Source organism: Heloderma suspectum, chromosome 3 (assembly GCF_057233095.1).
Source record: "Heloderma suspectum isolate Gila_16-S chromosome 3, 16-S_ref, whole genome shotgun sequence".
Classification (NCBI taxonomy): domain Eukaryota; kingdom Metazoa; phylum Chordata; class Lepidosauria; order Squamata; family Helodermatidae; genus Heloderma; species Heloderma suspectum.
This window is the reverse complement of record NC_139460.1, coordinates 315,572,778-315,600,658: the sequence shown is the minus strand read 5'-3', so window position 1 is coordinate 315,600,658 and position 27,881 is coordinate 315,572,778. Positions and strand designations below refer to the sequence as shown.

Sequence of the window (27,881 nt, the reverse complement as noted above, 5' to 3'; positions counted from 1 at the left end):
CTTCTTCTGATTATATATTAAGTGGTGTGATGGCTTTCTTTTGTCTTTTAGGTCTCTCAAGAGTTCAGCTTCATCTTCCAGTCACCTGCAACTTAACATTGTATCTCTGACTCTGAGCCCCAGCCCTGAACCTACTGGTCCTGTTTTTTCACGTCCTCCTAGTCAGGGTAGTATGTCTGCATCCTCTGGTAGCAGAAGCCCCAATTAACATTCAGTATTGCGCTACAGAGAATGTCTCAGAGCTTTAAAGAGATAATGGATTTAAAGTATATCCCTTATTTAGAAATAGTTCTTAAACTGCAGTATAGTTTTTATGGATAAGTAGCTAAGTTATTCACTGTAGGTGATATTGAACAAGCTGACTTATTGGCAAATTGAATAAATGTTTAAGAAAAATCTTCAGGAAATGACATTGGCTTCATTTTCAGTAGCATGATTAAGAATCATGACAGCTGGCTTTTATTTCTCCTATTTCTTCAGGATTTGTAGTATCCTGTAGCTTTAATTGTAATAATGTTTGTAAAAATGTTCACTATAAAATTTTGCCCCCACCCATCATGTAACAGTTTAAAAATCCTACATCCGTCTGACTTAAATTAGACAATGACTGGGTTCAGACAACATAACCCATGATGGGTTAAATAACCCATCACGTCGTTTGCAGGAATTTTTTTTTGCCCCAAATAACCCACTCTGATAACCCACGGTCTGCAGTAGGGGTTATTTAACCCATCATGGATTATAGTGTCATTTGGTGGGCATCGTGGGTTATTTTGGTCACCTACAGAGTGACCACCTACTGCAAGAGCGGTTCAGATCACTGTGGCTCTGCTCTTGTGGGTGTTCTCTGCACAGGCTATTTCATTAGTGTCTATTGGGGGGAGGGGGATTCCAATTGGGAACACCTTAAGTTTGCAGGATTGGGACCAAACTTCACACACAGCCTCCCATGGTCAGGAGGTACTGAAGGCACCATCAAAACCCTGCACAATTACCCCCAGAGGAACAAAAATCCCAAGTGCACCAAAAAGGGTGGTGGCAGCTATAAACCTTGGAAGTTTCCTGGATCAGGACCAAGCTAAACTCCACACACAGCTGTAGCGCTCTTTCACTAAAGTGCTGCAGCTGTCTATGAAGTTTGGTCCAGTTCCTGGAACTCTCCAAGGTTTTATAGCAGACTAGGAGAGGCTGTATGTGAAGTTTAGTCCTGATTTCGCAAACCCCCAAGGTTTTAATAACCACATCCCTCTTTTTGCTGCACTTGGGATTTTCTCTCCCCTGGGGCAATTGTGCAGGGTTCTGATGGTGGACTGGATGCCTCCTGACTGGGAGAGGCTGTTGATGAAGTTTTGTCCAGATCCTGCAAACGTCCAGCACTTTAGAGATGAAGGGATGACTTGCATTACATACAGTAGCTTATTAGTTTTGTCATGTGGCAAGGCATCATGCACTGTTTAAAAAATAAGCTACTGCAACTAGCTTATTAAGCCACCACGGGTTCTCACGACATCCGAACGTGGCCAATATCTTTCAAGAGCATTAAGAAAACTTCCTTAGCTCATGAGGAAAAAAACCAGGAATCAAGAGAAAAGCTACTGGATAATATATAGGCATTAAACAAAACCAGGGAAGTAGTTTTGTAAAAAAAAAAATTTATTTTAAGACAGGCTATAGACACTGATGGCACATACATTAAAAATGTCTGAGTTTATGGTGATATTAACAGTAGAAAGTAACAGTCATTAACAGTCATTGGTGCCTTGGAAAGATTCCTTCTGTAAAGTGCAATTTAGATGCCAGTTAGTACAGATGGCTCTGTTAATAGTAGCTAAGAGTTTTCAGCCAGTCACTTCTTAATATCCTAAATAGCATGAGAAAGTCACCCCCCAAAAGATATGACGTAATTCTTGCATATTCATAATTCCATAAATCAATATCTAACAAGCATAAACAAAACCTCTATTTTTCAGTTAAGAGCACAGACTTGTCAAGCAATTAGAAGGTGAACTATATTGAACTTGCACCCAGCGTAACATTTTAATTCATTGGTTTTTCTGCTTGCTTCCTTTTTCTCTCTCAAATTCAGCAATTTGATTAAATATGTTCAGTAAGTTCTGAGGCAGTTTTTTCCTAGCACCACTTTCCAATTGCCCTTTGCCAATGAGTGTAGCTTCCTCATCTATTTCCTTGGCTTCTGTTGTTTCTCTCTCCCTGCTCTTAGAGTCTCTCTCCGTTTTAATCCATGCCAACTCAGGTCTATTGTCAGCATTGTACCTACTAGGCTCATTTATCCATCGGCTGGTGTATCGTTTGTAGTGTTCAACTGATTTGGTTGAGTGATCAGACCCTGTTGGAGATGTGGAATATTTTGTTTGGCTTGGACTGTGCTTTCGGTAATGTTCTTTCCTCCCAAGTTCTTTTTCTAACTTTCCTGAATCATTTGTCTTGTTCCTGTCATCAGACTTTCTGTGATATGAACCTACACTATCCCTCCTATCAAAGGAAACTCTGTCTGACTTACCCTGTTTTTCTGTTTTGTTACTATTTGCCTGAGCCTTGGAACTGCTATAGGAATCCCTGGAATCTTCAGACCTACCTCCATAAGGATCGTCATCATCAGCAGAAGTCCTTGGTAGAGAGTAATCTCTCTCTCTGTTTCTTACTTCAGGCTTTTGATAGGCTAACCTGTCCTGCCTCTCTAGCAGTTTCTCCATTTCATGCTTTTGATTAAGAAAGGAAGCAGAGGTATTGGCTGGAGGAGAGTAGCAGTCATCCTTCCTACTCTGATGTGAGGAACTCCTAGATGTGTGTTTTTTAGAGCTGTGCGAGGATTCGGACCGGTTCCGATTCCTTTTCTTGTGCTTTTTGTTATCGGAAGAGGAGGAGGCTGATGAAGAATCATCTGATGAAGAATCACAGGAGGAGGAAGAGGAAGTGGACCTTTTTCTTTTCTTCTTCAACCTAAAAGTTTTAATTAACCATGAGGCATTGCCAGTAGCATCTAAAATTCAACGTTTGGGGCAAAGCTCTGTCATAAAGATTGCAGCTGCTAAACTAAAGCTTAGGCACCAAAAGGTAAATATTGTTTAGTCAGAGGGAAGGGATTAATATTTTATTTCAAATACGTTATATGAAGTATGCAAGCTTGTTTCAAAGTTTTCTGTTAAGTATGTTAGGAAATTTGGCTATAAATGCAAGGCTCCCTAGCGCTACTACACAGAATCCTCCAGAAGACCAAAATTGCTTACCAAGGGCTAATGCTAAAATATTATTTCATTATAAAACATTATCTGAAGATCATGCACCTGTCATAGGAACTTCTTTACTACCTAGTTTCAATAAAAGCTTGAGGAAGGTTCAAGCTATAAAGAGACAAGGTTTTCCCATGTTAAAACCCCCAGGTTATTGTCCAATCCATAATGAGTATCTGATCTCGCTAAGCAACTCTTTAGCTAATAGTTATAGTGTAATCAGGGGTACATAACCTGTTGTCCTCCCAATGTTTTGGACTATAACTCCCATAATGCTTATGGGAATTGTAGCCCAAAACATCAAGGGCATCAGATGTCCCTACCCCTAGGACATTTACAATTTTTTTTTACTGTCCTTGACACTGCTCACATTCAACCTATTCTACGTTTGCCTCCCTCTTCCTCCTTCAGGAGGAAGAACAGGGGCATGTCTGGTTTGCTTACGATGCTTAATTTGTTGTTTAATGTACATCGATGTTTGCTTAATGTACATTGATGACACTGTATAAATAAACAAAACATAAAATTTAGGTAGCTATATTGTTTTACCTACAAAAGACTAGAGAGATTCAAGAATGGTGCCTAAAAATTTGAAGAAGGGTAAGGTATACTGTGCTTCTTCACTCTAAAATAGATTCTCTCAGGACTCAAAAAGCATCACAGCTCAGTTGGTACACAAATCTTAATCCAGATAAACTAAATCTCTCGGCCTAAAACATCATAGTGGTACTTTCTGCTGATTTCAGTGCTACTCAAGTGTCCACAGGCTGACAGCCTAAAATTGCAGGGAAAGAGATTATGCTCCTAGGCAGGATTAAGTACAAAAGAGACAGCAGAGGAAGAAGTTATTCCCAACAAGAACTTTAGTCCCAATATTAAGGAATCATACAAATGGAGAAACAAGATGTACTGTGACATCTTGTTATTAAGTACATCTAATATACTTCATGATGATAAAAGAATTATGACCAGGTGATGGTAGTTGCCAGGAGTGCTTTTTCCTAACCCTCTTGTATGCCAACTATGCCCTTACCTGGAGAAATCAGATCCGGCCTCAGTCAATTCTTGCTCTGGTCACCTCCAGATCAATTACTGTAATATGAGCAAAGCACCCATTCGAGTTTTCCTCTCATTATGAACAACAGGTGTGGCATTGGGAGGGGGCAATTCCGATGGCAACCCCAGCAGGGGCAAATTTGTTTTGTTTATTTATTTCATTTCATTTCTATACCACCCAATAGCCAAAGCTCTCTGGGTGGTTTACAAAAATTAGACTTAAACCACCCTTTTCCTAGTCCTACACCAAGTTGTGCCCCCATCTTAGTTTTCTTTAAAAGCAAGCATATACTATGTGACAGAAATCACATCTAATCCAATCCTCGTCATTTACCTTTAGGCAGGCTTTAAGGCCTATTTTATTTCAGTTTTTGCACGATTCAGATTTTATCATGTAATCTGCAAATATAATTTTGTGCGGATATAGATGGTACTTTACCTTATTTGTATTGTTTTGACTGTTTTACCATGTGTACTTCAGCAAAAAGCCAAGGCACAAATTAAACCATCACCTTTCATGTTAAAAACAATTGCCTTCCCTTATTAGCAGATTTAGTAGTAATGGACTCATTCCTAGCAAAACGCTCATATCTAGATACTTTGTGCTAATAATTTTAAGGGCTGTTTCTGTACCACAGGGGCGAGGGACCTCTTTCAGCACAAGGGCTAAATTCAATTTCAGAGAAGTGCTCGTGTGCTGTATTGCAGTGGCGAGTGGGGCCAAAGCCAAAGGTGTCAGGGCCAAAAATACAAAAAATACCAGCATACTTTTAAGCTTAGAGCTCTTCCTGCCAGTAACTCAGCCATTTCAATTAAAAAAAAAAAAAATTCAAGGCACCTAGGAACATTGACTACTGCAAACATTCTCATCACAAATCAACACAAAATCACCTTACCAACAACAGTGAATACCCGCTACTTACAGTACCAGTTAGCTCTATCACATGTGTAAGTGATGCTCTATAGAAGACTCAGGTAAGAAACAGCAGGTAGAATATAACAGAGGTTACCTTTTTTCTTCTTTTAAGAGCTTACGCAGTTTTTCTGCACTTGTTTCTATTTTCTTCTCTTTTTGTCTCTCTTCTTTTGCAGCTTGTTTCTCTCTCATTTCCAGAGATTTCTTTTTTGAATCCCAACATCAAAAATATTTCATTAACAAGCCACAATGTTAATCCAAGGATTTCCCCAAAATTCCATCCCCATCCCACAATATATATGCACACACACAGTTTACATCAACCCCAGGGGTATCATATCCAAAAGAAACATTCAAGGCAAAATTATTATATACAAATGGGGTGTTAAGCATTGAGATGAACACGTATGGTATTAAGGACCATAGTGCAGTTTATACCCCATATTTTTTTTAAAGGAAGAAAAGGACCAAGAGGGGCATCAGTACCCATAACCCAATGTAACAACATTAGCAATCCAGAGGGCATGAATGGAAGATTAAAGGGAAAAACAGCAAAGTAATTGGCCATATACAATAATCAACCAAATAAAAAATAAAAGAAAGCACCATTATTTGAATTTATGCATAAAATATGATCCAAATTAAGACATAATTGGAAGGGGCCATGTATGAATACAAACCATTTGGCAACCATACCACAGCCCAGTTTGATGCATGGTTTACACACGTAATCATATTCCAACGGGTTGTTGGTGATGAGCAGCACCAGAGGTCAGACACAGCAGCAACAGTTCCAGTTCAGGGGAAAAGGCATTGGAGAAAAACATATCATCAGTATTACAGGAGGACAGCCAGTCAGTCTCAGCTGTAACTCAAGGCAGCTTTGTATGTGCCTGTTTAGACCATTTTTCTCACTGCTGCTCCCCACCACAGAGACATACATATGCAAAGGAGGATACTGTGTCTTTTTAATAAGAAGATTCCATTTACAGACGGCTTTTTGCTGGCATGTTATGTGGAAATGTGTTGAGTAAAAATAGACATGGTATCCAGTTTGGCATGTGTTTTTCTGTACATGATGGAGAAGCACCATGTAGAGGGGAAAAGCTCAATACAAGCACATACAAAGTGTTCCTCAATGTCTTTTAAATATGTATGCTATAAATAAGTCTGTGATCTAGAAAACCTTGGTTACCGAACTTTGAAGGCATGCTAACTAATCTTGTAGGTTAAGGATATTTGAAAATTAACATTCACTTGTTGATGACCAGCAGGCTAAGCAGGGGATCTGAATCTAGTTCTCCTAGGACTAACTTGGTATTTACTGTTCCATATCTAATTCACTGACAGGAGTGTCAAAGTAGAAGGCAACTGTCTTCTATGCAGTGTTTGTTTCATTTCTGTTGGAATGACGTTCTTATATACTTGCCTATGTCAGCCTTGCATCCTGATGCTGAATGCATTCACTTGGAAGCAAATTCCACTGGTTTCAATGGAGCTTATTTCCAAGTAAATATGCTCTGGAAGTCCATCCAATTACCTACTACAGGTAGGTCCCAACTGAAAGAGGGTTCTAGAACTCATCTGACTTGGCTATTTGAATTCAGCATCAGCAGTCATGCTTACTATTAAACTACTTGAGTGCTATCTTTCCCATCCTCTCTCTAATCAGCCTCCCACCCCTGACCATCATAACTTATCAAGACAACTACATACATCTGGTTTTGATAGGTGCAACAACACTCCCCATAACTGATACATGATACTGAGTGCAAGAAAAACACACATAGAAGACCAACACGCAACTGCCTATGATGCATAGTTTTGAAAAACATTGACCTCAACTAAGAGAAAGTAAAGAATCACCTGTATCTGCTTACGAAGTTTCAGCAAGGCATCTTCGGCTTCTTGAAACGTCTCATCTATGTTTAAAGCCTTCTTGTAGTAACTTTCAGCATTCAGCAACTTATCTTCCTCTTCCAACCTGACAAGTAATTTTTAGCACATGTAAACATTCTGACTACCACAATTAGGATTGGATCCAGGATCTGCCTTCTGTGGATGGAATGGCTCAGAAGGTGTCTTCACCTGATTTTCATATCACCTCCCTCATACCACAGCTTACCCCATTCAGCATGATTCCCTGACCATCTGTCTTGCATTTTCAGGGGGGCTGGAGGGGCTGCCGTGGGGAGAAAGGGCAGCCCAAATCTGGATCCAACCCTTCGTCTCACATGCATTTGAGGGCTAGACCACTTTATGCTTAAGAAATGCTGAAACTCTCAAGAATAAATCCTTAGTGCAAATAGCAGTATATGTTGACTAAGAAAAGTGGAATTTTATTCTCAAAGAAACCTCATTTAACTACTTCACCCAAAATATGTTCAACAGTGCTTCATACCAGAGACTTGGCCCAGCACTGACAGGCAAGACATCTCTAGTGGTCTTCCACAATTCATCTCAACCTGTGTTGGATGAGAAGCACACTGTTGCTTTCAGCAGTTGCTCTTTGGCCACCACATTTTAATCAAGTCATCAAGAACCACAACAGTGAAAATTATAGCAACATGGGTATGTGTTCACCTGCATTTCCTCTATACAAACACTGTCAGGCATGAATCTGAGGACATTCAAGCATAGCAAATTTAGTTGCAGAGCCAGAAATGTGAAGTGTCACTGAGCTAAATAGTACAAAAGGCTTTTGCTCAGGTCAGAAAACCAACTAAGACGACAATAAGGTCACAATACATCTACCTGATTCCAGTATCTTATAAAGGGGCTTAAAATAAAAACAATAAGAGGAAGGTTAGAATGCAAGATGTGGCAGAAGCCCACAAATCACATGATGGACAGCAAAAAAAAGAGAGCAGACGTCAAGAAATGCAGTGGATGGGTATGGGTAGAGCTAGTTTTTACTAGCTTTCCTAAAGGGTCACAAAGAGACATGAGCATAAAGGTGGTGGGCCAGCAAGGCAAGGTTTCTCAACATAAGGATTTCTTCACGCCTCTTCTGTCTTTTACCTCTATGTTGGTGTTGCAGGGGGCAGGGGCTGGCATCTGAGGGGGTCAGATTTGGCCCAGGACTTCCAATTGCTGTTGTTGTTCAGTCGTTAAGTCGTGTCCGACTCTTCGTGACCCCATGGACCATAGCACGCCAGGCCTTCCTGCCCTCCGCTCTCTCCCGGCGTGTGCTCAAGTTCATATTCATAGCATCGGTGATGCTATCTAGCCATGACATCCTCTGCTGTCCCCCTCTCCTTTTGCCTTCAATCTTTCCCAGCATCAGGGTCTTTTCCAGTGACTTTTCTCTTCGCATAAGGTGGCCAAAATATTGGAGCTTCAGTATCTGTCCTTCCAATGAGCAGTCAGGGTTGATTTCCTTTAGGATTGACTGATTTGACCTCCTTGCAGTCCAGGGGACTCGTAAAAGTCTTCTCCAGGACCACAGTTTGAAAGCATCGATTCTTCGGCGCTCAGCCTTGCTTATAGTCCAGCTCTCACAGCCATACGTTGCTGCTGGGAAAACCATAGCTTTGATTATACGAATCTGTCGGCAAGGTGATGTTTCTGCTTCTTACTATGCTGTCTAGGTGTGCCATAGCTTTCCTCCCAAGGAGCAAGCGTCTTTTAATTTCATGGCTACAGTCACCGTCTGCGGTGAACTTGGAGCCCAAGAAAATAAAATCTGTCACTGCTTCTATTTCTTCCCCTTCTATATGCCAGCAAGTGATGGGGCCAGATGCCATGATCTCAGTTTTTTTAATGTTGAGTTTCAAACCAGCTTTTGCACACTCCTTTTTCACCCTCAACAAGAGGCTGTTTAGATCCTCTTCGCTTTCCGCCATTAGGGTGGTATCGTCTGCGTATCTGAGGTTGTTGATAATTCTCCCAGCAATCTTAATTCCGACCTGTGATTCATCCAACCCGGCGTTTCTCATAGTGTACTCTGCATATAAATTAAATAAGCAGGGTGACAATATACAGCCTTGTCGTACTCCTTTCCCAATTTTGAACCAATCGGTTGTTCCATGTCCGGTTCTTACTGTTGCTTCTTGACCCTCGTACAGGTTTCTCAGGAGACAGGTAAGGTGGTCTGGTACTCCCATCTCTTTAAGAATTTGCCACAGTTTGTTGTGATCCACACAATCCAAGGCTTTAGCGTAGTCAATGAAGCAGAAATAGACGTTTTTCTGGAATTCTCTTGCTTTCTACATGATCCAGCAAAAGTTGGAGATTTGATCTCTAGTTCCTCTGCCTCTTCAAAACCCAGCTTGTACTTCTGGTAGTTCTCGGTTCACATACTGCTGAAGCCTAGCTTGTAGGATTTTGAGAATCACCTTGCTGGCATGTGAAATTAGCGCAATTGTACGGTAGTTTGAACACTCTTTTGGCATTGCCCTTCTTTGGAATTGAAATGTAAACTGACCTTTTCCAGTCTTGTGGCCACTGTTGAGTGTTCCAAATTTGTTGGCATACTGAGTGCAGCACTTTAACAGCATCATCTTTTAGGATCTTAAATAGCTCAGCTGGAAGACTGTCATCTCCGCTAACTTTGTTGTTAGTAATGCTTCCTAAGGCCCACTTGACTTCACTCTCGAGGATGTCCGGCTCAAGTTCAGTGACCACACTATCCTGGCTATCAGGGACATTCAGATCTTTCCTGTATAGTTCTTCTGTGTATTCTTTCCACCTCTTCTTAATCTCATCTGCTTCTGTTAGGTCCCTGCCTTCACTGTCCTTTATCATGCCCATCTTTGCACAAAACATTCCCTTGAGATCTCCGATTTTCTGAAGAGATCTCTAGTCTTTCCCATTCTATTGTTTTCCTCGATTTCTTTGCATTGTTCATTTAAGAAGGCCTTCTTGTCTCTCCTTGCTATTCTCTGGAACTCTGCATTCAGTTGGGTATATCTTCCCCTTTCTCCCTTGCTTTTCACTTCCCTTCTTTCCTCAGTTACTTGTAAAGCCTCATCAGACAACCATTTTGCTTTCTTGCATTTCTTTTTCTTTGGGATGGATTTCGTTGCTGCCTCCTGAACAATGTTACGGAACTCTGTCCACAGTTCCTCAGGCACTCTGTCTATCAGGTCTAATCCCTGAAATCTATTCCTCACCTCCACTGTATATTCATAAGGGATATGATTTAGGTCATACCTGAATGGTTTAGTGGTTTTCCCTACGTTCTTCAATTTAAGCTGAAATTTTGCAATAAGCAGTTCATGATCTGAGCCACAGTCAGCTCCAGGTCTTGTTTTTACTGACTGTATGGAGCTTCTCCATCTTTGGCTGCAAAGGACATAATCAATCTGATTTCGATACTGACCATCTGGTGATGTCCATGTGTAGAGTCGCCTCTTGTGCTGTTGGAAAAGAGTGTTTGCTATGATCAGCGTGTTCTCTTGGCAAAACTCTATTAGCTTTTGTCCTGCTTCATTTTGTACACCAAAGCCATGCTTGCCTGTTATCCTGGTGATTTCTTGACTTCCTACTTTAGCATTCCAATCCCTGATGATGAAGAGGACATCTTTTTTTGGTGTTAGTTCTAGAAGGTGTTGTAGGTCTTCATAGAACTGATCAACCTCAGCTTCTTCAGCCTCAGTGGTTGGGGCATAGACTTGAATTACTGTGATGATGAATGGTTTGCCTTGGAGTTGTACTGAGATCATTCTATCATTTTTAAGATTGTACCCCAGTACTGCTTTTCCCACCCTTTTGTTGACTATGAGTGCTACTCCATTTCTTCTAAGGGATTCTTGCCCACAGTAGTAGATATAATGGTGACCTGAATTCAATTCGCCCATGCCTGTCCATTTTAGTTCGCTGATTCCCAAGACGTTGATGTTCAATCTTGCCATCTCATGTTTGACCACCTCCAGCTTACCTTGATTCATTGATCTGACATTCCAGGTTCCTAAACAATATTGTTCTTTACAGCATCGGACTTTCTTTTCACCACCAGACACATCCACAGCTTTCGGCTGTCCTTTTGGCTTTGGCCCAGCCGCTTCACTCTTTCTGGCACTACTTGGAAATTCCCTCTGCTCTTCCCCAGTAGCATATTGGACACCTTCCGACCTGAGGGGCTTATCTTCCGGCGTCATCTCTTTTAGCCTTGTGATACGTTCCATGGGGTTTTCTTGGCAAGAATGCTGGAGTGGGTTGCCATTTCCTTCTCCAGTGGACCACATTTTGTCAGAACTCTCCGCCATGACCTGTACATTTTGGGTGGCACTGCACGGCATAGCTTATGGCTTCACTGAGTTACGCAAGCCCCTTCGCCACAACAAGGCAGTGATCCATGAAGGGGTCCAATTGCAATATAGGGGTCAAACTATACATTGTATTAAATGCGTAGTATGCAGCTTCATCGTCAGGGTTTTAAGAATCATCACTAAGTGCACCCCTACCCCCTATTTTCATCCAAGATGGAAACCTATGGGCTGTGGGAGGGCTCTTGAGAGATGCTCCGCAGAGGATATGAACTGATTGGCTGCCTTCCCAGCTTAGAGAGGACTGAAGTCTGTTCGTGCAACGTACCCAGGTTCAGCCCTGCCTGGAGACCTTCCAGAAGAAAAGCTAGGGGTTCTTTGATACCGGCAACCTGAGGTGTGAACGTTTTTCTTTTGCTCCATCTATAGAGGGCTTTCCAGGTTTCTTTCATATATCCTGGTGGTAGAATCCTTGTGGGATGCAAGCAGGGTATTTATGATGTTGTTGGAATAGCCCAGGCAAGACAGATGGACCTTTCAGCAGCCAGGCACCTAGTGTGAGCCATTGTAGGTCTGGGTGGAGAAGTGGACTCTGTGACAGAAGTCTGGCTTCTGTGGAAAGAACCATGGCCCTTAGTTGTGGCCAGAAGGGGGCTACTGGATGACTGATGCTTGTTCCTTCCTGATTTGTTTGCAGAACTCTGGCTAACAATGGGACTGGAGGAAAGGCATAGAGTCTTTCTTTTTTTGGCCACTGGGTATTCAATGTGTTTATTCCTTCAGTAAGAGTCGAATCTGGAAAGGAATCTTGGTAGCTTGTGGTTGTGTCCAGAAGTGATCAGGTTCAGTATGAGTGGACCATATTGGCTTTGGATTTCCTGGAAGACTGCAGGATGTAGACTCTATTCCCTTGGTTCTATCTGTTGTCTGCTTAGGCAGTATGTGATACACTTCAGTGTCCTTTGATATGTTGGGCTGAGATGGAGGTTAGGTTTTGCTCAGCCCATAACAGCATGGTCTGGGCTTCCAGGTGAAGGGAGTGGGATTTTGTACCCCCTTGTCACAGTATGTGTGCTCATATTGTGGTGTTGTCTGTTCTTACTAGGACATGAGAGTGAAGTAGCTGGTGTGAGAAGGATTTCAGACCCAGATGAAACTGCTCTGAGCTCCAGCCAGTTGATGCTGTGGCACTTTTCTTCTGCACTCCATTTCCCTTGAGCTACTAGAGAAGTGCTGAAGGCTCTTCATCCTTTGAGACTGGTGTCTGTGGTCCGCAAGACTACCCAAAAGATAGATGCTTTTGCAAAAGAAGATGATACTGTTGATGCCCCTTAGAACTAAAGCTGAAGCTCTGTGTGCCTTCTTTAGGGCCATATCAGACATTTTCTCTCCATGTTCTTTCAGGGGAATGTCCCTTTCTCTGGGCATTACAGCACATGACAGCACAGTCAACACAGGGGTGTCAACGACAGGGACGGTTCTTCCATCACCTCATGCGGAAGCATGTAATATCTTTGTTCTGTATTCGCTCCTTTTTTCCCCCTTGTAGGGGAGATTTCCACTCTTCCTTCATTAGTTTGTTAAAGGAGTTAGGAAAGGGTACTTCTCTGATTATTGGCTTGAGCTCCGGAAACATCACCGCCCTTCTGGACAATGACTACTGTTTCTCAGGTTGTGCTGGGTCACTAGCCAGGGAGGCAATTGCTTTAAACAATAAAGGTAAAAAATCTTCTTTGTCAGAGAATCGATCAGATGAAGAGTCCTCTAGAATCTCAATGTCTGACCATCCCCCCTCTTCCACTTTGGAGATGGACACCTGGAGTGAGACGACAGAATTGTTCAGGGTGGGGCATAGCCTTACATCTCTGGGAGCTATTACTGGGTGTAGAGCATGGGTCAGGTGAATTCTCCTTAGAACCTACTGAAGACTATGGCTATACGTAGGGCTTTGATTTTTAACTTTCATTATTATTTTTACTCTTATTTTAGGTTTAGGATTAGGAGGGGGGAGAGGAGGAAGACTCAGAAGTGTGTGAGCTTCTGGTACACTTTGGAACTCAGCTTGACTTTAAGGTTTGTTTCTCTAATAAATGCTCAGTCAAATTATTAAGTACTGTCTTCATGATCTAGGATAGAACTGACTTTAGTTGTGCCATATTAGTAATGCTGGAGATGGGGCTATCGCTTTACCCCATCTGAATAATTGAAGAGGTCAAGGGTGGTCTCTGCTTGCAGGTTGAAATTGAAACCACTGCTTAAAATGGCCCATGTGACTTGGCAGGAAACCTTGGGGGCGGGGGGAGAAGCTTTCGATCTCACCCTTGTTAGTGAAGTGTCTGGCTTTTGCAGCTCTGTTCAATCCTCCTCCTGTTCCTAGCCTGACTCGAGATCCAGCACAGGCTCTGTTGCATCATGGAAGAGGTGGCGTGGTCCTCAGATGCAGCCATCCCGAGTCCTTTGACCTCAGCCTTTTGCTGAGGCCCAAAACACGCCCTCCCTAGCGTTTGCAATTCTCAGAAGGGAACCAGAACCGACAAGCTGATAATCTCATGCCTGACCCTCCTGGGTAGGGTGGACAAAGTCGGCAAGAGGCGAGAACAGTTGTCCACTTATCTATTGATGGCTTCCTAACGACTCTCACATGAGTCACTATCTGATCCCTTTCCAGGTCTTGAGTTGGTTTTCTTTGCCAGGGAAACCATGAAGATAATGATAGACAAACGGCAGAGACAAGAGAGAAAGCAGCATAAGAATTTTTTTTTTTTTTAAGGAGATTGAAGATACTAACGATAAGAAAAGAAAAATGGGTAACAGAAAATAAAGACAAATATAGGCTTGAGATAGGAAGAGATAAGAAGTTCTGTTCTGGGCAAAAAGCTGGGATGAACTGGCAAGGAGGAGCCTCAGACTGATGGAGTACTCAAACCCTGTTATGAGGGTTCCTGTTTTTCCTGGGGAATAGAGGGAATTAACCCATTGTGGGATGCCTTCCTCACACCAACCTGGAGAATGAAAGGTGCTTATATGTTTGACCAAGTCTCTGAGGGACAAAAGGAGATGGCAGTGAAAGTAAGAGGCAGATACACAGACACTTTCACTTCAAACTATGCTCACCAAATTGGCTACATATCCAGCTTCAAGATAAAAGTTAGTCCTTATCTTTAGCCAACCAAAAGCAAAAAAGATACTGTACTAGCAAGATGACTGGCACAGCTAATACGAATAAAGAAGACAAGGCAACACTTACTGGCCTCCCCGTTCAACAAGTGTTTGACAAAGATATTTTCTGGCATTTCTGTGTGTTGGACAATTTTCTAAAGCAACTTCAAAATCATCGATTGCTTTATTTAAACTTCCCTTTGTTGCATACCTATAAGGGAAACATCTTGTAAGTATACATATTTTATATTTTCTCATAAAATAATTTAAATGCCATTTTCTGGCCACAAGCCAAGCTGACACTTACAGTGCCCCACGGGCCACTAAGGCTTCAACATTTTGCGCATCTATTTCCAATGCCTTGTTGTATTCGTTCATAGCGTCTACATGACGGCCTTCTTTAAAATAATCAACACCAATCTTTACACTAAAAAAGGGTATCAAGAATATTATGATTTCTACATGTAAATCAACAATTTGGTAGCATTTCCATTCAAAATTCACTTCAATTTATAGTCGCATAAAAGAGCTAATTTACTGTAGATGTGTAAACATGACAAATTGCCTTTACTATGAAAAGGAATCCAATTTCCCATCATCTTTGTAGATTCCCCCCACCCCCCAAACTGCTTTAAAATCAGAGAGTTCAAAAGGGCAGGAGAATTTACCAAGTTGCAGAAAGATATAAAGGATCTTCCAACATTCCTCCAGGGTATACAGAGGAACATTTAGCACTTTTATGTACATACAAGCAAACAAATAGCTCACTCCACTCTTCCAAGCTAGGAGTATATCATCCATTAATATGGCTGAATGGGAAAACTAATAAAGGAACTTCTAAGTTTCTTGAAGCTTGAAAATAATGTGCTTCGTCTAATATTTGGCTATTGAATTTCACAAACACCTTAGCTTAGTCAATCATAACAAACACAGCAGAATCATAGCTGATGTCAACTTCAAGCAAGTATTAGCCCTTAAAGTTTCAAGCATTCCACTTGGTTTGACCAGATCCAGAATGCATTTTCTTAGAAAATAAATAGCAGTTCTTTCCAATTTTATATAAAACACTTTGTAATTAAAATGAAGAAGTGTACCATTTTAAGGCCCATGAGGCAGATTGTCTTTTCCTCAATGCAATAGCAAAATCCTCTTCATTGAAATTTTTGCTGGAGAAAAATAAACAGTTTAATGTAAGTCAAGGAGACCTGATTGGTCAGCAAGTTCTTACAATCTGATCCAGTTTGCATGTCATGATTACCCATAGGATGTTTAAACTCTAGTAGTCATGAACGAGTGGGAGCAAGTGAGCATGCTGGCTCCTGCTCGCTCCTGCTGAGCTAAACACAGGGATGCTCCATCCCTGGGTGTTTACCATGACATCCAAACCTGGAATTGTGGGTTGTTGGGGGACAGACAACCCAGACTTCTAATCCATAGTTTGTACCTTTGTAATCCTCTCATTAAGGATGGCGGGTTGGATTCATTCAGTCCTAGTTTGCCTACCAGAAACTCAACTACTGCTGGATTAGCAAAACCCAAGGAATGATGCAAAACTTTTTCATATGTTTCCAAACCACTGGCTATTTCAACACTTCTCCTGGAAAAAAGAAAAGAGGCAGGCATAGGCATTGGTTCCACCTTGACAGGGGTGACATTTCCACTATCCTTTTCATCAGCATAAAGGTACAATGAAAAGGCTGTTAATGGAATATCCCAGAGTCACCCAACATGTTACAAGCTCTTCATCAAGGAATGTTAGATGCTACTGCAGAAAACACTCAGGCAACATGCTTTGAATCAATCACCACAATAACTGGAGTAGACATATCTTTGCCCATGAAGGCAGGAATTCTCCAAAATGTATTGGCCATTTAAGTTTATCCAGTGAAGCATCATTTTGAGGCTTTACCCGTCTCTCTTTTACTTCTAGTCTCCTCGATGCTGCTCTTTTCTCTGGCTTAGGTCAGTAGTGTCTACTGCTACACGCTGCCACCAACTACAATTCAGACACTAGAGCAGTCAAATTACCTAATCAGCTAACTACGCATGGGCAAAAATAATCTGAAATGAATTCTGCCCTCTGCTATTCCGCTCCTCTTCTACTGTGCAGTTTCCTCTATGCTGCTTTTCCTGTTTTGTTCCAACTACTGGCTGACAAGCAAATGGGAGAGGTATATTGTTAGTATATTGAAGTATATTGTTAGATCACAATACTCCTCCCAGGTGATAAACCATGTCAGATTACACAGGAAATGGTATTCTTCAACTTCCTGAAGCTGGAGGTAACCAGAATTGTATGTCTAGTAATTCACCTTCCTCATTATTTCACCTTCCTCATATCAAAAAGCTAAGCTATGACGGTTAGACTTTTTTTTTTTGTAACCATGGTGGCTTAGCGTGTCATGGGGGAGGGAGAACCATGTCCTGCGTCGTTACTGAACCACCCTGGGTAACCACCCCCTGCAAAAGGGTTAAAGGGCTCCAGGGAGGCTTCCCGTGTCGTTTGGCAGGCTCCCTGGTGGTTAAAAAGCGACTATAGAATCCACCAGCTAGAGTGTCTGCTACAGTGGGTGACGCTCTAGCCACCACAGACTTCTTCTATGGTCACGTGACCATTCAAGACGATGGAGCAGCTGCCAGGAGCCCATTCATGCCGCAGAGGACGTCAGGATGCGCAAAAATCACTCAGGTAATCTTGCCCAGTAACTACAGGGAGGGGGTAGCAGAACCACGCAGTGCTGCATAGTTCCCGGTTGTGTGACAGGCCCGCATGTAGTGGTTTCACTATACCCCCTCGTAGTTACCCTAACCACCCTCCCTCTGTGTGCATGTGAATAGGCTCACTGCATCTACTCTAGTAGTTCAGATGCACCAAACTAAAATATTTTAGTAGCGTGAAACCAAAGTGCATTCTGAAACACATTTTCTTTTAATGTCAACATCAGCACTGCTATTTAAGTTAAGCCAATGCTATGAAGTTACAACCTCTATTCTTGTCAATAACAACATCTTTCTCCCTTAAACAAAGCCCAGTATGTGTCAAAGCGTTTATTGAGCCAATAAGGAAAGATGCAGCTCACTTCAGTTTCATACCTATAGTGGAGAGGCAAGTCATCCAAGCTGATTACTCCTAATTTGGTACTTGCTAGGCTGGGAGAAAGAGCAGAGCTGTGCAATGATACTGTGAGCTTTTCATGGTAGCGATCAATATCCTTGATTGCAGCTATTAAAACACAAAACAAGTGAGATTTAAAAAGCAGAATACCCCATCAAATGTGCTGAATGTAAATGTGGAGGAGCAAATCTATTAGTGAGGCAGCCAAAGGCTGTATCAAATGAACTTGCCTTGGATAAGGTCACTAATTTGATAGTATGATAAAGGGTCACCATGGCTGCTTTGGGAAGGCACATCTCTCAGTGGACAAAGAGCCTGAAATAGGAACCAATCAACCAAAAGAATTAGTATCTGCTATCAGACCATTAAACATTGTGTTTTGTGGGGAGGGAGCACAGAATTTGTATTAGGTAAAATGACTCTCCGTCTAGTCCTTTTCAGAGGAAAACATTTTTCACCTGTGTAGTTTTAAACTGACTTAGCGGCAATCATATTGATCTCAGCTCTGCTGTAATGGTACCATTTAAGGTTCAGGGAATGTACACATGGAAGCATCACGTCCTGCCTATTTGGCATTTTAGCTGTAAATTAACAATGGTAGGAAACAGTATGTGCAAGGGAAACCATGTTGGGCAGAGGGGTTTTTGTGCAATGTTCCCCTGTACAGTTATTGCCATTCATGCCAATGCTGCAATTTGCACACTGTGTGATGTAGACCAGCCTTAAGATCAGCAGCTGCAGCGAAGCTGAGAGGGTGCCAGTCAGATGAGGACATGACCTGCCGGAGAGCCTCATGGAAGCATGAGGCTCTACCTCTCTTTCTCATCAAAACCAGGTGAGGCAGTGGCTGTTCTGAACCAGTGCCTGGGCACGGTAATGGACTGGATGAGGGCTAATAAACTGAAACTCAATCCAGACAAGATGGAGGTACTGTTAGTGGGTGGTTCGTCTGCCCGGCTAGGTGATATTCAACCTGTTCTGGAGGGGGTTGCACTCCCCCTAAAGGATCAGGTTCGTAGTTTGGGGGTGCTCTTGGATCCAGAACTGTCACTTGAGGCACAGGTGAACTCAGTGGCATGGAGCACTTTTTATCAGCTTAGGCTGGTATACCAACTACGCCCTTATCTGGACAGAGATAGCCTAGCTACAGTTATCCATGCTCTGATAACTTCTCGTCTGGATTACTGCAATGTGTTATACGTGGGGCTGCCTTTGAAAACGGTCCGGAAACTTCAGCTGGTCCAAAATAGGGCAGCAAGATTGTTAACAGGGACTGGCCTGCGAGCTCATATTACACCAGTACTTTTCCAGCTGCACTGGCTGCCAGTCCATTTCCGAGCCCGATTCAAAGTGCTGGTGTTAACATTGAAAGCCCTTAACGGCTTGGGGCCAGGTTACCTGAAGGATCGCCTCCTCCCATATGTGCCTGCCCAGACCTTAAGATCATCATCAGCGGCCCTTCTCCGTGAGTCCCTGCCAAAGGAAGTGAGGCGGGTGGCTAGTAGGAGGAGGGCTTTTTCTGTTGTGGCACCCCGGCTCTGGAATGAGCTCCCTAGTGAGGTTCGCCTGGTGCCTACATTGCACTCCTTTCGGTGCCAGGTGAAGTCCTTTTTATTTTCCCAGGCATTTTAGCATTTTAGCTTTCTAAATTTTTAGCTTTGCTGTTTTAAATCTGTATTTTAAACTCCTGTACTGCTGCTAGGTTTTATTGTGGTTGTATTGTTATATTGTGGTTTTAATGTTCTGTATATTTTAAATTGTTTTATTGTGTGTTGTTTGGTTTTAATTTTTGTGAACCGCCCAGTGAGCTTCGGCTATTGGGCAGTATAGAAATAAATAAATAAATAAATAAATAAGCAGTGACTGACAAAAAACACAAGTCACCTGTAGATCTTTCTTTTCATGCATACAGGGCCTCATGGAAAACTACTGCATTTCCCTAATGGAAAAATATTCCTAACACAGGTATCTTCCTAACACAGGTATCTTCCTAACACAGGTATCTTCCTAACACAGGTATCACACACAGTTTTCCCAGTAGTTATGTGCAAGCTACCCTTTTACACAACACACAGGCACCATAGAAAGAAGATGCAGGAGTCATTGCAAAGACACCTTTCTTTTTTATTCAACAATTACAAGCAAAATTAAATTTTGAAAAGCTTCCCTTTATAAAGAATTTCACATACACTATCAGAGCTGCAACAGAGTTCAGTTCAAAGCTTCTTCATCCTCAAAACAACCATTTAGAATAAGCCATGAAAATGTTTTGCTGCCTCAGCAAGACATTAACCACCTTTCAAGGTCAGAGCACATTAAGGCTTTGAACTGTTCATCGTCCCACAGCTCCCATTTACTTTCCCTGAGCAAGCAACCCCCCCTTTAGCTGTGCAAGAGGCTAAGAAGAAACAAAGTTATCCATCAGAAAAAGTTATGCCTTCCCAGTAACAATTCACATGTTAACAGTTATCATCAGACTTACAGTGATTTCTAAATCCGTGATCTCTCGAATGACACCACTTCGCAGACAGTACAGCACCATGAAAAAACCAAATTCACGAATAGAACTAATCCTTCCAATCACTATGTCCCCACGTTCAATATCTCTGAAAAACAGTTCTCTCCTCTCTGCACTGGGAATATCCATGAACTGCTCCAACGGTGGCATAATAGCATAATAATCTTCCAAAGATGGAAATAAAAAAGAATCACACTTAAATACCATACAGCCATTTTTTAAAAAAATACAACAACATTATTCATTGTTCACACAGTAACACTGTCAGACATCTATGTAATTTGTGAAACTGTAGTTTTGGAAAAAGCGTTTAGAATAAGTGAAATCTTCCCAACTGCCCTACAACATGTTCATGGAGAAGGATGCAACAGTTCTGTTTATTTTAATTTATGGCCCTCCTCATGATCTCTTTCTGGAGTGGCACTGCAAGATAAACAATTTATTCATGCCTATCCTAAAGCAAATATTATGGTTAAAAATGAGGACACAGAAGATATTGCACAGAATCCAACAGAGTGCTTACACCCCGCCAATTCCTTTCCGTCCTGCTGATTCCCTTCTGCGAGTGGTGGGTCCCGCCAATTCCGTTGCTCAAGTGGGTCCCACTGCTTATGCAAGGGAGATTTAGTGCTTCCTACAGGAAGCTCTGAAACGAGCAGAAATCATTATTTTTGGAAGGAGGCAGGTCAGTGGAGCTCCCTTATGTGATCTCCGCTGACTTGCCTCCTTCCAGAAACAAGTGCTTCTGCTCATTCCAGATTGCCCTGGAAGCGCTAAATTGCCATTGTGCAAGTGGTGGGGGCTGCCTGCACAACAGAATTAGTGGGGCAGAAGAGATCGGTGGGGACGGAAGCACCCCACTGGATTCTGCCCAATGGCTAATCCCTAAAAGACGAGGCATGGGTATGCCTTTTTAAAAACCACACTCTTACTTGAAAATATGAGAAGGCTGAATGTAGTTGGCAAAGAAAAGGCACTCCTCTCAGGCTCCCTCTATTATTGTTAACTGAACTGTATACTTAGTCCTATCATTAAGAGCTTTTCCAGAACGAGCCCCAAAACAAGTGTGTCTGGACTAGACATTCATGAAAAATGTAGGAAAATTACAACATTTTTCATCTTGGAAATGCCACAGATAAAGGATTATAGAAATAAATTTCACCCACAAATTTAAGTTCAATGTCTTCAGTCCAATAACCATCATTCTAACCAGTCAAGCATTCAGGGGCAGGCAACTTGGTGACCTCCAGATGTTTTGGACGACTACAACCAGTGTTTTACTTTTCCACAGAAACTTTTCCATTTTGTAAGTTCATTAGTAACAAGAAATGGATGCCAATTAGAAAAAATTGAAATGTGTAATACTGAAATGATCAAACTTAAACTTACTGTAGTACTCTAAGAACATGAATAACTTAGGAGATAAAGTTGCACCGTTGGCATATTCAAGAAATTTACAGGTCTAAGGGCACAATCCCATCTGTTGTGCCCTTGCAAGATGGAAGCCTCTGAACTCAGAGGCTCCTATGCATCCAATGCCCTGCTGGGCTGAAGCCAGGAGGGCAGAAGGAGGCAATCTTCACCTCCTGCCTGCCAATCATTGCATTTTTTGCTAGGCTTTTTTGCCTGTCTAGCTACAGTGCTTCAGAGAGGCAAGGAAGGAGACTGGCTCAGGATAGCTTGTATTCTGGCCTCTCCATCTCTTCCCCTCCACACCCACCAGAACATCCCCTTTCCTCCTCCCTGAGGTAAATTCTCCTATTTCTGAGGCCAGCCAGCACGGTTCTTTCCACACCAGCTGCAAGTGGTCAAGGGGGGGGGGGGTGGTCAGATCTCCAAATCCCCCTTCCAAGGTCAGAGCACTGTCTCTGACCTCAGAGGGAGGAATCTCCACTAACCTATAGCAATGTCTAGGGGCCATAGGATGTCCAGACAATGTCTAGAGGCCATAGGATTGCTCCCTCCATGCCTTTGTTTAATAAGACGATGACAAACATTCCCAGTGTTACAGACAACTGCAAGCTGCTGCCCCTTAAAAAAGTACCGAAAGCTACACTTCTATACCCACTTACCTGGGACTAAACCCCACTGAACTCAATGGGACTTACATTTGGGTAGGCATGTAGAGGATTGGCCTATAAATATCTTAGTTTTTGCAAGTTAGGAAAATAAGGTAAAAAGGTAAAATAGCCCACTTACAAATAAAATTAAATAAAGGAAAGATTTTTATTTTTAAAATATTTTGTAGATTTACAAAATATTTTATTGAATCCCAGCTTCATCATGGAGAAAGAAACGAAAAATGTGTTTTTAGAGAAAAATCCTTGGAAATAAACATTCCCATAATTAAACTAGGGAGTAGCTATACATTTGGATATTCAGTTAAACCTTTTAACACTGAACTTTTCAATAATATATCGCCACCACATACAGCAATAACCGTATGCACATTTACCTGGGAGTAAAGCCCTCTGAACTCAGTCAAACATGCTTCTGTATAAACATGCAAGTGTCACAGGAACTGTGAATCAAATTAGGTATCTTGAATCCATATTTTTTATTTTACTTATACTGAGCTCCAGCCCAATAAATAATTGAAAATACTAATGTAACGAAGTTATTTCCTCAGTGAAAATCGGTGTTCGAAAAAACCCATAGCTTCTAGTTCAGAACTTCCACTTTTAAACTTCATGGACTTCAGAAAATGGAAAAATCTACCCATAGTGAAACAAATTGTTCACATGCCAGTTGTGTGTATGTATATTCAAACATTTGTTTATTTTATTCAATGAAGACGTCAGAATTCGAGGAAAGTGAAAAGCAAGGAGTCAACAAATGTGTTGACTGCAACACATTTGCAGTCAAATGTGTTGACTGCTTCCTAGCAGACTGCTAGGAAGCTGCAAGTTACATGGAAAGGAGTCTTACTGGAGCATTGCACTAACCCTAAATATTTAGGGGTTACTTTGGATAGGGCCTTAACATATAAACAGCATTGCATTAACACTAAACTGAAGGTCAGCGGAAGAAATAACATCATTAGGAAATTAACAAGCACTACTTGGGGTGCTAAACCAAAGGTTCTTAAAACTACAGCATTAGCCCTCTGCCACTCGGCCGGCGAATATGCCTGCCCAGTTTGGTATAAATCAGCACATGCTGGGCAAGTTGATATTGCTTTGAATGAAGCAAGTAGAATCATTACCGGATGTCTAAAAACTACTTCTCTAGATAAGATCTACCATATAGCTGGCATTGCCCCGCCTGCTGTTTGTAGAGAAGCAGCAGTATACAAAGAGAGGCTTAAATTCTCAATATCCAAACAACACCCTCTTTTCGGCCCACAACCAGCTCCTCAGAGATTAAAATCCAGGAAAAGCTTCCTCAGATCGACGGAAGACTTTGATGAATTCAAAAGTAGAATGAACTTATGGAAAGCTTCAAAGAATCAACACTGGAGGGAACCAGCAGAGGAGCTGAAACCCGGTTTCGATGAAAGCTGGGAAGTTTGGAAATCATTGAATAGACTGCGTACAGGTGTAACAAGATCTAGAGACACTTTGAATAAATGGGGCTATCCGGTGATCTCTGCCCTATGCGACTGCGGAGACTTGCAGACAACACATATGTATACTTGCCCTTTGTGCCCTGACCAATGTGCACATGAGGACCTTATGACAGCGCGACAGAACGCAATTAACGTTGCTAGTTTCTGGGCAAGATTTGTCTAATTTTTATATATTTTAACTTCTACATTTTATATTTTAAATGTTATGTGTTATAGCATGTTTTTTAATTGTGATGCTTCTGACACAAATAAATAAATAACAAATGTGTTGCAGAAGGGCCTTGTCACTATGGTGCAGGAGTTTGGCACAATCCCAGATTGTATTTGTGGAGCAAATACAAAATAAAGCCCTGTATTTTGCTGCAACATTTAACAATACTATTCTAATTACATCTGAAAAATGCTGTTCATTTACTACGTTTGACGGATTACTAGCAATACTCGAAATCTGGATTAAAAAAAAAAAAAGAATGTGAAGGGACTGCAACCATATTAATTTACAACACTGCTTTAAAAAGTATTTCACTCCTAATACTGAAAGAGCAAATATTTCATATGACAGTTTCCCCCAGTGTTTCCATTTCAGACCTTTGGAAAAACAAAACACAAGGCAAAACATTTTCCCTTGAATTTTTTATTCTTTCTCACAGGCATTCACACCTTTAAACTCAAGCCCTTAATGTAAGGACACACTTATAAACATGTCTCACCAAACTCAATTGACTTACAACTGTATTGTCTTTGCACAGTCTTTCCTAACCTGGTGCTCTCCTGATGTCTTGGACTACTACTCCCATCACACACAGCCAGCGTTGCCAATGGTCAGGAATACTGGGAGTTGTAGTCCAAAACATCTGGAGGGTACAAGGTTAGGGAAGGCTGTCTTAGTGAAATTCTTACCTTCATTCTCTTCATTTGCTTCTGCTGTTATTGGCACATTTGTTTTCCACGAATGAGAAAAAAGGAGGTCAGCTTTTTTGGCAATGAAGTGCTGTATCTCAATATTATCAATTCCTCTCTCTTTTCTGAAATAGCAAAGAAAAGATTAGCATCCCCTAAAGAAACCCTGTTCTGAATCAAGACCCAGACATTTATTTGATGACTATAGCAACATTATAGTTAGAAAAAACAGCCTCTCATTAAATGCCAAGTCAGTTGCAAAGTACACAACTCATCTTTTCAGCTGATCCCAAGCAGCTGGTGCTTCATAATTATACAGTCAACAACATGATTTAGACATTTATGCCTTGAGCCATTTTTGTATGCAAAACATACCAGTTCTTATTCAGCTACCTGTTCAGCCTTCAACATCTCACTACATACATTTATTGTTTGATACCATAAAGCTGACATCAATACAATACAGTCCTCAGCATGCTTCTTCAGAAATAAGTCCCACTGAATTCATTGAGAGTTACTCACTAGAAAACATGTTTAGGATTCTGAGAAGGGCTTCTGGGACTTAGCTGCTTAGTGACTGCCAACCCTCAAATATACAACATACAAGTATTAACATCTAAAGTTCTAAACTGGGTTGGGGGTGGCTCTTCAAAATACAACAAACAATGTCACATGGCAAAAGCGTGTTTTATGGTGCAGAGAGAGAAAGACAGGGTTGGGATGATGATTGCCACCCATAGTGGCTTAAATAAACCACCATGCATTGCGGCACAAGCCATGCGCTTGATGCACGACTCAAGCAGATGATAAAGCAATCCATCTGGAAGCACCTTGACAACAATGCCGTGATTACTCGAAGCCAACATGGATTTGTCAAGAACAAGTCCTGCCAGACAAATCTGATCTCATTTTTTGATCAAGTAACCTCCCTTGTAGACCGTGGGAATGCTGTAGACATCATATACCTCGACTTCAGCAAAGCTTTCGACAAAGTGCCCCATGATATCCTGATGAGCAAACTAGCTCAAAGGGGGCTAGAGGAAACAATGATCCGGTGGATCCACAGTTGGCTACAGAATCAGACTCAAAGAGTGCTTATCAATGGGACCTTCTCAAACTGGGGAGAGGTAACGAGTGGGGTACCGCAGGGCTCAGTCCTGGGCCCAGTGCTCTTCAACATTTTTATTAATGACTTGGAGGAGGCGGTGCAGGGAATGCTGATCAGATTTGCAGATGACACAAAATTGGGCAGGATAGCTAATACTTTGGAAGACAGAAACAAAATTCAAAGTGATCTTGATAGACTGGAGCGCTGGGCATAAAACAACAGAATGACATTTAATAGGGTTAAATGCCAAGTTCTGCACCTAGGAAAAAGAAACCAAATGCACAGTTACAAGATGGGGGATACGTGGCTCAACAACACTACAAGCAAGAAGGATCTTGGAATTGTTGTGGATCACAAGCTGAATATGAGCCAACAATGTGATGTGGCTGCAAAAAAGGCCAATGCTCTTTTGGGCTGCATTCATAGAAGCATCGCTTCCAAATCCCAGGAAGTACTAGTTCCCCTCTACTCAGCACTGGTTAGGCCTCATCTGGAGTACTGTGTCCAGTTCTGGGCACCACACTTTAAGAAGGATGCAGACAAGCTGGAGAGGGTTCAGAGGAGGGCAACAAAGATGGTCAGGGGACTGGAAACAGAGCCCTATGAAGAGAGACTGAAAGAACTGGGCATGTTTAGCCTTGAGAAGAGAAGACTGAGGGGAGATATGATAGCACTCTTCAAGTACTTGAAAGGTTTTATTTATTTATTTCATTTCTTTACCGCCCCATAGCTGAAGCTCTCTGGGTGGTTCACAAAGGTTGTCACAGAGAAAAAGGCCAGGATCTCTTCTCGATCATCCCAGAGTGCAGGACACAGAATAATGGGCTCAAGTTACAGGAAGCCAGATTCTGGCTGAACATCAGGAAAAACTTCCTGACTGTAAGAGCAATATGACAATGGAACCAATTACCTGGGGAGGTGGTGGGCTCTCCCACACTGGAGGCCTTCGAGACGAGGCTGGACAGCCATTTGTCAGGGATGCTCTGACTTGGATTCCTGCATTGAGCAGGGGGTTGGACTCGATGGCCTTGTAGGCCCCTTCCAACCCTACTGTTCTATGATTCTATGACTCAACCCTCCCTCATAAGTTGTCATGCCATCTGAACCCAGTGAAGGAGGGTTGTTGGCATGGTTAACAAACCACCAAAATCCATGGGCTGTTTTCGGGTTGTGGGTGGGTTGGCACACCAACAACCCACCTTAGCCAGGTTTGGACACAACAACCTACAAAGGGGGGAGGGGTTTACAGGCAGTGCCAGAAACCACAGTGGCTTATTTACTTAAGTCACTATGGGTGGCAATGATTATCCAGTGACAATACTTTACAGCCAATGGTAAATTTCTACAAAGATTGGGGGGGGGGGGGCACAGCTCAGTGGTAGAGTGCCTGCTTTGTATGCAAAAGGCCCCAGCTTCAATCTATGGCATCACCAGGTAGGGCTAGGAAAGACCCTTGTCTGAAACCCCGGAGGGCCACTACCAATCAGCACTGACAATTATGAACTAGATGTCCAATGGTCTGGCTTAATATAAGGCAGCTGTCTATGCCTAAGGACCAGGACCAAATCGTACCTGAAGCAACCTGGGATTGGACGGTGGACCCGGTGCACTCTGCACATGGCCAGAGGCACTCTTTCCTATCACCACCGCCTCACAGGCATCAGGGCTGAGCGCTAGGTGCGCTTTCCAGCTGCCCAGATGGCAAGCAGCAGCGGGGACTCGACGCACTGCCTCCCCCGCTTCGAAAGGCCCCTCCCCCTCCAAGGTAGGTCTGGGGGCAACCCCTCGAGCTCACCTGCCTGGCGGCAGCGTCTCCAGGCCGGACCCCCCAGGCGGCAGGAGGCCTCGGAAGTCGGGGTTGTCGTGCTGCTCGGTCCGCAGCAGAGGGAGTAGCGCCGGCCCGTGAAAGCCGAGTGCCTGGCGGAGCAAATCCCGCTCCATCCCCCCTCAGTCAGCCCGGCTGCCGCCCGCTACGCCCTCAGCGGCGGCGGCGGCGGCGGCGGCGGCAACACCCCTCCCCACACGCAGAATGATTTACACGACCCGGAAGCTAAACCTTCCTCTTCGCCTCCCCCGTCGCC

At 42.5% G+C, this 27,881-nt stretch overlaps 2 protein-coding genes across 5 annotated transcripts in view; one reads left to right on the top strand and one right to left on the bottom strand.

Annotated features, from left to right (window-relative positions):
• Nucleotides 1-1,879, top strand: part of CCDC39 (coiled-coil domain 39 molecular ruler complex subunit) — a 34,444-nt gene extending 32,565 nt beyond the window's left edge. Inside the window, exon 20 of the mRNA XM_084847562.1 lies at nt 52-1,879. Within this exon, the coding sequence (XP_084703688.1) occupies nt 52-208 (157 nt within the window). The 3' untranslated portion in view covers nt 209-1,879. The remainder of the gene's footprint in view (nt 1-51) is intronic.
• On the bottom strand, nt 1,693-27,881 carry TTC14 (tetratricopeptide repeat domain 14). Of its 4 annotated transcripts, XM_084847563.1 has the most exons (12): nt 27,596-27,881; nt 24,693-24,817; nt 20,189-20,388; nt 17,937-18,021; nt 17,685-17,814; nt 16,036-16,188; nt 15,686-15,757; nt 14,899-15,018; nt 14,680-14,802; nt 7,090-7,207; nt 5,318-5,427; nt 1,693-2,961 (listed from the first exon to the last, which is right to left on the bottom strand). In XM_084847563.1, the coding sequence occupies exons 1-12, from the start codon at nt 27,739-27,741 to the stop codon at nt 2,043-2,045; spliced, it is 2,301 nt and encodes a 766-aa protein (XP_084703689.1). In that variant the 5' UTR covers nt 27,742-27,881; the 3' UTR covers nt 1,693-2,042. The 4 variants fall into 4 exon arrangements, with proteins under 4 accessions (XP_084703689.1, XP_084703690.1, XP_084703691.1 ...); XM_084847564.1 differs by lacking the exon at nt 14,899-15,018; XM_084847565.1 differs by lacking the exon at nt 16,036-16,188.

Excerpts from the sequence above, each read along its gene's own strand:
- TTC14 (XM_084847563.1), bottom strand. The coding sequence starts at position 27,741 with ATGGAGCGGGATTTGCTCCGCCAGGCACTCGGCTTTCACGGGCCGGCG. Across the intron at positions 16,189-17,684 it reads GACTTGCCTCTCCACTATAG|GAGAAGTGTTGAAATAGCCA; the intron begins GTATGAAACTGA and ends TCTTTTTTCCAG. Across the intron at positions 15,019-15,685 it reads GCCTCATGGGCCTTAAAATG|TGTAAAGATTGGTGTTGATT; the intron begins GTACACTTCTTC and ends ACCCTTTTTTAG.